This window comes from Eulemur rufifrons, chromosome 15, assembly GCF_041146395.1.
Source record: "Eulemur rufifrons isolate Redbay chromosome 15, OSU_ERuf_1, whole genome shotgun sequence".
Classification (NCBI taxonomy): domain Eukaryota; kingdom Metazoa; phylum Chordata; class Mammalia; order Primates; family Lemuridae; genus Eulemur; species Eulemur rufifrons.
Window position 1 is genome coordinate 1,897,432 of NC_090997.1, and position 10,668 is coordinate 1,908,099.

Here is a 10,668-nt window from a genome sequence, read left to right on the forward strand (position 1 = left end):
CCAGAGACCCCAAAGATGGCTTCATCACCCCCTGATGTCTCTTCCTCTGTTCATTTGATGTGCACTGTTGAGTACCTACTGCATACCCAGCAATGCTCCATCTGTCTTCTGCCCAGATTCTCTTTTGGGTCCCCTATGTCTGTTTGCTTCAGAGATGAGGGTCCTGCCCTCTCAGCTCAACTCATCTGGGCTTCCTCCATGCTCAAGCAGGCTCGCAGGGCTTCCTGACCAGGAAACAAAGTCTTGAGCTAGAACAGGTTTCTAACCCCATCCTGCCTCAGAAGGAGTGTCCCTTCCACTCTGACAACCTTGATCTCCTTATCCCATTCTACCTCCTGCCACACCCAGCCTTTGCCCTCCCTGTATGATCATGTCATTCTCCTTCCTCGCCTTCCCCTTGACCCCGCTCCCTTCCTTCCCAGGCTCAGTGTCTGTTACCTACTTGCAGCTGGCACACGGTCAGGTCAACTGCCCCACCTCTCCCCGGCCCGTGTGAGCTATAAAGGCCGCCGCAGCTCTTCCACTGCAGAGGAGGAGGCAGCGACATCGCACGGAGGAAGCCCAAGGAGCCCAGGCATCCAGCCGTCCACCCCCAGGCTCAGGGCTCTTCCCTGGAACACATACTTGGGAGACCCGAGCTCCTGGAATCTCCAGCCTTTATCACTTCGCCTTCAACTCTCCTTTCCCAAGAAGCCTCTGTTCTTTGCCCTCTAAGGTCTTGGCACATCTGGGATCCAGGCATCTTGCTTTCCAGCCACAAAGAGGCAGATGAAGACGCAGAAAGGAAACATTGTCCTTATGTATTGGTTACTCTTGCTCCTCCTACTTTTAGAAGCTGGTGAGTGATCTGATTTAAAAGTGGGTGGTCTGAGAACATTTGAGGAGTCGGGGGAGATGCGACTGCCACTGGGATGGCTCAGCTTCTCCTCCATACGGAGGGTACTGGTTTCACCGTAATCACTTCAGCCTGACCATGTGTCGCCGGGGGTGGAGGAGTCAGAGCACAGTGGTTAAAGCGTGGGCTCCGGTCTCAGACCGCCTGCGTCTGAGTCGTGGCTCCATCTATTAACTGTGCACTTTGGAGGAGTTGCTTCTCTGTGCCTCAGTTTCTCACCTGTAAAATGGTAATAACCTGTGTGATGTTGTTGGGGTCTTAAGTATCAAGAACAAGAAGAGTTGGCTGCTTTTTAAATGCCACTCTGCTATGTTCTACAAACTCAATTTCTCTCCTGTCCCTAATGCTGATTCCACATTAGCCTTCAACTCTCCTTCTCAACATTCCTCTTTGCCCTCTAAGGTCTTGGCATATCTGGGATCCAGGCATTTTGCTTTCCAGCCACAGACCAAGGTCAGCCTAAGACCAAGGAAAACAGGATTTAAGACTCAAAACGGACTTCTACCCCGTTTCCACAGCTCTGACACCGTTAAACACCTGGGGGGCTGTCTCGATCGCACAAATGGAACGCATGACTTCTTGGAGAATTCATCCTTTGGGGCCAAAATTAGCCCTCCCCATAACTGGGGCTCATTTATGTGTCTTCCAAATCTCTCCTCTTTGACTTGTACCCTCTACTGGTCATCCCCGTTTCTTACTTAGCTTTACTCATGATTCTGACCTTGCCACCAATTTGTATCACGTGGCAGATTGGGGGACCTTACCAAAATAGAGCTAAACTCTAATCCTATGGTAGTGCAGATGAGATTGAGGAAACACTACACACACGCAGGGTGAGGCGCTAGGCACCCTTGTCCCAGGCAGTAGTGAAACAAGCCACGATGAGGCGAGAAAACACAGGCTGGGGAGGCCGTGTCTGCATCCTTCAAGGGAGCAAGGGGGAAAACGGGCACGTCCTTAACTCCAGCTGAGTCTGTAAGAAGTTGAAAACCTTCCCTGTGCCCACACCCCATGGTTTATAGCCCTTAATCCTGGGAGTCGTATGTGCTTGAGCCACACATCACTGATCCCCTCCAGCCTTTGCGTGGCCATGCGGAGCCCCTGGCACGTTCGTGCACGTAGAGTCAGCTGGCTTCTTGTGAAGACGCAGATGCTGGTCCCCTCGCAGATCCTAATTCAGTTAGTCTGGAGTGATTTGCTTAAGAATCCTCATTTGCAACAAGCTCCCATAAGTGATTCTACTGCAGGTGTGTTCTGAATTATATTCTGAGAAATCTTTTCGAAGAAGGGAGCAACGCTACTTTAAGAATGAAGTAATCAATGCATACCAGTTTCCCCCAATCCTCTAAGTCCCTTATGACACTTTGTATCTGTACTGGATCATGTGTACCAGAATGTGGAATGAACGTATCTACCAGCAATGTTAGGTCATGTAACTCCAGCACTGGGAGAGGGTGGGAGAGTGACTTAGCTGATACCTGGAAGTGCAGATTCAATCGCCCGCGTTCCACTGCCTGCTCCACTACTTCCTAGCTGTATAAACTTGGGCAAGTGTCAACATTTCTGAGCCTCAATTTCTTCATCTTTGCGGTGATAATATTAATAATAGGATCTATGTTAGAAAGCTGTAGTGAGCATTAAACAGAATTCTTCATGTAATGGATAAGCAAGTATTGAGCAGAAAGTTTATGTGTGCAATATATTAATACATTTATCATTATTTATGATTATCTTCAGGAATAACTTCCAGTGGGGCTAGCACACCTGTCAACACCACACCCAGCACAACCCCCACTGCCTCCGGCACATCTACCCCCACTGGAACCAGCCCAGCGTCCAGTAGGACCATCACAACAGCCAACGCTGGGTCCAGCACGACCCCTGGTGAGACCAGCACAGCCACCAGCTCTGGGTCCAGCACAGCCACCAACACTGCATCCAGCACGACCCCTGGTGAGACCAGCACAGCCACCAGCTCTGGGTCCAGCATAGCCACCAACACTGCATCCAGCAAGACCCCTGGTGAGACCAGCACAGCCACCAGCTCTGGGTCCAGCATAGCCACCAACACTGCATCCAGCAAGACCCCTGGTGAGACCAGCACAGCCACCAGCTCTGGGTCCAGCACAGCCACCAACACTGCATCCAGCACGACCCCTGGTGAGACCAGCACAGCCACCAGCTCTGGGTCCAGCACAGCCACCAACACTGCATCCAGCACGACCCCTGGTGAGACCAGCACAGCCACCAGCTCTGGGTCCAGCACAGCCACCAACACTGCATCCAGCACGACCCCTGGTGAGACCAGCACAGCCACCAGCTCTGGGTCCAGCACAGCCACCAACACTGCATCCAGCACGACCCCTGGTGAGACCAGCACAGCCACCAGCTCTGGGTCCAGCACAGCCACCAACACTGCGTCCAGCACGACCCCTGGTGAGACCAGCACAGCCACCAGCTCTGGGTCCAGCACAGCCACCAACACTGCATCCAGCATGACCCCTGGTGAGACCAGCACAGCCACCGGGTCTGGGTCCAGCACAGCCACCAACACTGCATCCAGCACGACCCCTGGTGAGACCAACACAGCCACCGGGTCTGGGTCCAGCACAGCCACCAACACTGCATCCAGCACGACCCCTGGTGAGACCAGCACAGCCACCGGGTCTGGGTCCAGCACAGCCACCAACACTGCATCCAGCACGACCCCTGGTGAGACCAGCACAGCCACCAGCTCTGGGTCCAGCACAGCCACTAACACTGCGTCCAGCACGACCCCTGGTGAGACCAGCACAGCCACCAGCTCTGGGTCCAGCACAGCCACCAACACTGCGTCCAGCATGACCCCTGGTGAGACCAGCACAGCCACCAGCTCTGGGTCCAGCACAGCCACCAACACTGCATCCAGCACGACCCCTGGTGAGACCAACACAGCCACCGGGTCTGGGTCCAGCACAGCCACCAACACTGCATCCAGCACGACCCCTGGTGAGACCAGCACAGCCACCAGCTCTGGGTCCAGCACAGCCACCAACACTGCATCCAGCACGACCCCTGGTGAGACCAACACAGCCACCGGGTCTGGGTCCAGCACAGCCACCAACACTGCATCCAGCACGACCCCTGGTGAGACCAGCACAGCCACCGGGTCTGGGTCCAGCACAGCCACCAACACTGCATCCAGCACGACCCCTGGTGAGACCAGCACAGCCACCAGCTCTGGGTCCAGCACAGCCACCAACACTGCGTCCAGCACGACCCCTGGTGAGACCAGCACAGCCACCGGGTCTGGGTCCAGCACAGCCACCAACACTGCATCCAGCACGACCCCTGGTGAGACCAGCACAGCCACCGGGTCTGGGTCCAGCACAGCCACCAACACTGCATCCAGCACGACCCCTGGTGAGACCAGCACAGCCACCGGCTCTGGGTCCAGCACAGCCACCAACACTGCGTCCAGCACGACCCCTGGTGAGACCAGCACAGCCACCGGCTCTGGGTCCAGCACAGCCACCAACACTGCATCCAGTACGACCCCTGGTGAGACCAGCACAGCCACCAGCTCTGGGTCCAGCACAGCCACCAACACTGCATCCAGCACGACCCCTGGTGAGACCAGCACAGCCACCAGCTCTGGGTCCAGCACAGCCACCAACACTGCATCCAGCATGACCACTGGTGAGACCAGCACAGCCACCAGCTCTGGGTCCAGCACAGCCACCAACACTGCATCCAGCACAACTGCCAACACTGCGTCCATTAGGATCCCTGGTGAGACCAGCACAGCCTCCAGCTCTGTGTCTGAGGCGACCCCCGGAGGCTCTGGCACACCTGCTCTGACTGCAACTTCCAATAGAGTGAGCACCAGTGCTGCTACTACAGGGAGTGCGGTGAAGCCTAGTGGGTCCCTGAAGCCGTGGGAAATCTTCCTCATCACCCTGGTCTCTGTCACAGCGGTCGCGGTGCTCTCTGCCGGGCTCTTCTTCTGTGTGGTGAGTGCCTGCGTGCAGGAAAGGTCCTGCGGGATGGAGCAGCCTGTGAACAGAAGGGGCCCCAAATAGGGCCTGGGTAGGGTGAATCAGGAGAGAATTACAAAGAGAAATGGCAATGTGGACCCAGAGGAGCTAATTAATGTGTGGAGGAAATTGCTGACCACTGGGAGAAGGGGACTGAAGGCTGCAGGGAGGAGCTCCCCTCACTAGGGGAGGGATATGGGTGGAAGGGGGAGAAGATTCCAGAAGGAGTCCACGGTGAAGGCTTGGGAGAGGGGGATCCAGTGCTGAAACTATCGAATTCTTCTTTTCCTAGAGAAACAGCCTGTCCCTGAGAAACGTCTTTGACACAGCTGTCTACCGCCCCCACCGCCCCAACCTTGGCCTTGGCCCGGGCCCTGGAGGGAATCCCGGAGTGCCCCCCAGGCCTAGGTGGAGCCCTGGCTGGTTCTGGAGCAGACCCACATCCGCAGTGGCCATGGAGATGAGCAGGCCGCACAATGGGCCCTGAGTGCCCGACCCAGGGAGCCACGGCCTCCGGGGAGGAAGCAGACCTGCACTGGTCCCAGGAGACCCCTCCCCTGACAGCCCTGGGGAACACATTGCTCCTCTCTCTGGCCTCTGCCAGACACTAAAAAGAGGATAATATATTGGTCATTAGGCTAAGCAATAAATACATCCAACTTGCATGACGGAGAGAACTGTGTGTGCACAGGGTGGGTGTCTGGAGTGCTGAGTCGAATTTCCCAGCTCCGGGAGAGCCCTTCACGCTGGCGTCCATTTGGCTTTGCGAATCTCCACAGCAAAGGCCAGAGACCTCATTCATATCTCTGTGTCCCCATTTTCTAATCCTTCCTGCCCCGAGCAGGACCCCGGCGTCCCCGGGACTCATGGTGCTGGCAGGAGAACGGGGCTGGCAGAGCCGAGAGGAGGGCGGGTGCCAGGAGCGCCCGGGCTCGCCCGTCAGGCCTGTGGGGCACGGCGAGCAGGCTGCGGCGCTGGCGGAGCCCCGGGCAGGAAGAGGTGGAGGAGGCGCAGCCACAGGCTCTGTGGGGCGGGGCAGGTTCACGCAAAGCCACGCTTCCCAGGGCGCTTACAGCGCTCCAGCCCCGAGCTGCCCGTCAGGGCCAAGGTGCTGGTTCCAGCTAGTCTCTCTCAGACTGCTGCCCTGGGAGGCACAGAGACAGCGCTTCCCGGTCCCAAGGGAAAGACCCTCTGGCCTGCTAAGGTCTGACCTGTCAAGAGGCTCTTGGCAAAGACACTGAGATTCTCAGGGGCCCCCTCCCAGAAGGGCTGCACATGTCCCTTCCATGGGTCCAGGGCAGGAGGGCCCTCCAGGTCTTGGAGGACAGAGGGTAGCTGCTTTGGAGGCTCAGTTGCTCTGGTTCTGCAAGCTGGTGGGAGGGATCCTAGCTGGGGCAGACCCTCGGCGGAGAGCTGGCAGTCTGTCACCGGCTCGCTGCACTCCCAGCAGTGGAAACTCTGCCTTCCACCACTGACCAGCTTTCTCAAGTGTCAGCCAACCAAACAGTAGGATCTTGCCAATGCGGCTGTAGGAAAACAGCCTGTTGCGTGGCAAGAATGACACTATCTGGAAGCAAAAGCACCATGATGGCCAGCGTTTGACTCCTGCATGCAAAGTGTTCTGCAGCAAGGTCTTAGGACGATGCCTGTAGCATAGGTAACCCCTCATAAGGATGCTCATCCAACCTCCCCAGTGGTTATGAGTTTTGGCAACAGAGTCTGAGATGGATGTGGCCAGGATGTGGCCAGCTGCACCTGTCACTACCGTAAAAGCTTGTCATATAAAGGATATTTTGCAGAAGGCTGGTGGGGGATCCACTGTCTCATGGCCACCTGAGACTTTGCTTCTCTTCGAGAAAGTCCCTATTAAATTGTATCTTAAACAGATTCAAGTAGACCTACCATTTGATCCAGCAATCCCATTATTGGGCTTATACCCAAAGGAAAAATGGTCATTCTGTAACAAAGACACATGTACCTGAATGTTTATAGCAGCACAATTCACAATAGCAAAGATGTGGAAACAACCCAAATGCCCATCAATACATGATTGGATTAGTAAGCTGTGGTATATGTATACCATGGAATATTACTCAGCTATAAGAAATAATGAAGATACAACATCTCTATGGTTCTCCTGGAGAGAGTTGGAACCCATTATATTAAGTGAAGTATCCCAAGAATGGAAAAACAAGCATCACATGTACTCACCAGAAAATTGGTTTCCCTGATCATCACCTAAATAGACATCTGGGAACGACACCAATCGGATATCAGACTGAGGTGGGGAGTGGGGGAGGGGATGGGGGTATGCCTACACAATGAGTGCATTGCGCACCGTTTGGGGAATGGTCACACTTGAAGGTGCTGACTCGGGAAGGGGAGTTGGGGAAGGGAGGGATATCTACCTACACGATGGGTGCCACGCACACTGTCTGGGGATCAGACACGCCTGGAGCTCTGACTTGGGGGGAAAGGCGGTACATGGACAACGTATGTAACCTGCAATTCTGTATCCCCCATAACAATAAGATGAAATAAAAAAAAAAAAAGAAAGAAAAAAAACTTTTTTCTCTCTGAGAAACTAGATTTGTCAATGTCTTTCTTTTTTTTTTTTTTTTTTTTTGAGACAGAGTCTCACTCTGTTGCCCAGGCTAGAGTGAGTGCCGTGGCGTGAGCCTAGCTCACAGCAACCTCAAACTCCTGAGCTCAAGCGATCCTCCTGTCTCAGCCTCCCGAGTAGCTGGGACTACAGGCATGCACCACCATGCCCGGCTAATTTTTTCTATATATATTTTTTAGCTGTCCATATAATTTCTTTCTATTTTTAGTAGAGATGGGGTCTCGCTCTTGTTCAGGCTGGTCTCGAACTCCTGAGCTCAAACGATCCGCCCACCTCGGCCTCCCAGAGTGCTAGGATTACAGGCGTGAGCCACCGCGCCCGGCCTTGTCAATGTCTTTCTTCAGCCTCTCAGTTCTGTCAGCCTTTGGGGGTAGGTCTGCATGTACCTGCTCCCCGTGGGACACCTGGCAGGCCAGCCAGGAGCTGAGAGGCCAAGAAAGAGGTAAGGGGAATGGCACACCTGTGGGGGAGTCCCAGGACAACCAGCTGCACCCATGGGGGCGGGGTGGCACGTCTGTTACATGCTTGTGGAGCTCTGTATGAGGACGAGGGTGGCCCCAAATGCCAGCTGGGGGTGCACTGCGGTAAGGAAGGGCAGTGGACAGCCACTGCAATGGGTTGGCCATTTTTGTTCATTTGGCAGTGGAGACCCAGCTAGCAGCAGAGGCAAAAATTAAGGGCTGGAGGAGAAATTGCAACTAGAAAAGGACATGTGCCTTCCACTTCTGCCCTTGCATCCAACTTCATGGACAAAAGTGAAGATCAAGAGACAAAAACTGCCTTTTCCGCTACCCAGAGAGGGGTCCACAGGGTGTTGTTCTGGATTCCTGCCGCAACTTAAAGGGAAACTATGGCAATGTCCAGAGCTCTTGATGCATTGCAAATGAAGGAGGAGGATGTCCTCAGATTCTTTGCATCAGGAACCCACTTAGATGGCACCAACCTGGACTTCCAAATGCAACAGTACATCTACAAAAGGAAAAGTGACGGCATGTGCGTCGTAAACCTGAAGAGGACGTGGGAGAAGCTTCTGCCGGCAGCTCGTGCCGTTGTTGCCACTGAGGACCCTGTGATGTCAGTGTCACACCCTCCAGGAATACTGGCCGGCGAGCTGTGCTGAAGTTTGCTGCTGCCACCGGAGGCACTCCTGGAACCTTCACTAACCGGATCCGGGCGGCAGTCCGGGAGCCACGTCTGCTGGTGGCCACTGACCCCAGGGCTGACCACCAGCCTCTCACGGAGGCCTCCGATGCTAACCTGCGACCGCGGCTCTGTGCAGCACAGTCTCGCTGTGCTAGGTGGACCTCGCCGTCTCGCGCGGCAACAGGGGCTCCCCCGCGGGGCCAGCCCGGTGGATGCTGGCCTGGGAAGCTCTGCGCATGCGAGGCGCCGCCCCCCTGAACTCCCGAGGGAGGTCACGCCCGGTCTTTCCCTCTGAGGAGACTGGGAAGAGATTGGGGAGGAGGAGCAGGCTGCCGCCGAAGCAGCTGTGACCGCGGAGGAACCGCAGCTGAGGGGACTGGCCCAGCGCTGAGTCTGCTGGGGCTCAGCCTGAGGTCGCACCCTGTGAAGGGCGCGGGGGCCTCTGTGCCTGTTCATCAGTTTCTTAAAGAAAAGACGAGAATTGAAACATGAGCACACAGATGTGCTCACCTACAGGGAAGGAAATGGAAACAACCAAAAATCAGGGCCACCGTGATTGAACCGGGTCGGGGTGTGGAAACCTGGGGTCCCTGGGAACATTGTGAAGAAGACTCTGATGACCAGAAGCCACAGCTGACGAGGGGGACCAGGGATACTGGCCGGCTCCCCCCTCGCGCAAAGGCAGGAGAAAGCCCAACTGCAGCCAAATGGGGGTCGCCGATCGGGGACTCCCACAGGGCTCTTCGCTGCAGCCCTCGAGACAACGACCCGGGGGCTCTGGCGGCTTGGACGGTCCAGCTGGGGGACACGGGCGATGGTATTTCCTCAGCCAGGAATGAAGCAGAAAAGACGAGCAACATCACCACCCACCCAGCCCTGCGGCAACGCCCGCGTGACCGGAGGCAACACGAGCCTCAGGGGCCGACCGTTCGGCTGCAGAGGCTGGGCCTGAGGAAGGCTGACCAGGAGGCGCCACCTCCTGCCCTAAACTGAGGGGTCCCGGGCTTCTCTGAGAGTTAGGGAGGCGGCAAGTCATCTATGCTCGAGTTTCCACCGTCCCCACTGAGAGTGTTGTTACCACCAGGATGAAAATGATTGTCTAAGGTGCACCAAGAGGAGGGCACGGCCCTTTGCTGTCCTTGTTGAGTCCCACGGTGGGACAGGATGCACGTGGTGTGGGAGAAGTCATCGCAGATTTGGGAGAAACCGAGAAAGCCCGCGACAAGGCACGCTTGGTAGCCCGTAGCCCGACCAGGGCTAACCAAGCGGAAAAAGGAAACTGCCCAGAAAAAGAAGGGAGGAAAAGGGAAAGGGATCGCTAAGAGTCACACACAGGCAAGTGGGGCGCGAGGTACCGGGAGCAGGAACGCCCTGAGGAAAACAGACACCCCAGAGCTGTGTCCGCAGCCTTATGGGGCACAGCAGCCGGAAGGGCAGTTCCGTCCCTTCCCTTCTGCTGCTCACGCTAATGCCCCGGCCTATCAGAGGTGGTCCCACCCCCGCCCCGAGATTAGGAGCGAGGCCAGGGTGGACCCCATGTTCAAGCAATAGGAGGTGAACAGAGGCCCACACTGAGCCCACCATTCACTGGTCCCTACCTCCCCCCAAGTAAAGAGAAGGCCCCGGCCTTAGCAGATATGGAGAGGAATATGCTTTAGTCCGTGGAAATCCAGAAAGACCCCCACCAACAGGCTGCCATTGATGGTCATGGGGGACAAACAATTTGGGTAAAAAGGACTTTAACACATCTAGGTATGGGAAAAGCTCCCCCTGCCCCATAGAGATGTTTATTTCCCCTATTCCAGAAAACATTTCAGGTGTGGATATTCTGTTAGGAAAGACTTTGCAAACTTTAGTGGGAGAATCTGATTGAAGGTATGTGTGGGAGAGGCTGTTCTCGGGGAAGAGGCAAGATGGGGACCCCTGCACCCCCACCCCCGGCCCTGGGTGGGCTGTCCCTGCTAACAGCACGGTGCCTGGGGGCTTGCTGA

The 10,668-nt window shown here is 55.8% G+C and overlaps 1 protein-coding gene and 1 pseudogene across 1 annotated transcript; both read left to right on the forward strand.

Moving 5' to 3' along the window:
- Nucleotides 1–768: 768 nt before the first annotated feature.
- LOC138395638 (mucin-21-like) lies at nucleotides 769–5,398 on the forward strand. Its single transcript, XM_069488493.1, has 4 exons — nucleotides 769–838; nucleotides 2,729–4,638; nucleotides 4,702–4,887; nucleotides 5,204–5,398. The coding sequence occupies exons 1-4, from the start codon at nucleotides 769–771 to the stop codon at nucleotides 5,396–5,398; spliced, it is 2,361 nt and encodes a 786-aa protein (XP_069344594.1).
- A 2,992-nt stretch (nucleotides 5,399–8,390) lies between these two features.
- Nucleotides 8,391–9,670, forward strand: LOC138395640 (small ribosomal subunit protein uS2-like; annotated as a pseudogene).
- Nucleotides 9,671–10,668: the final 998 nt, after the last annotated feature.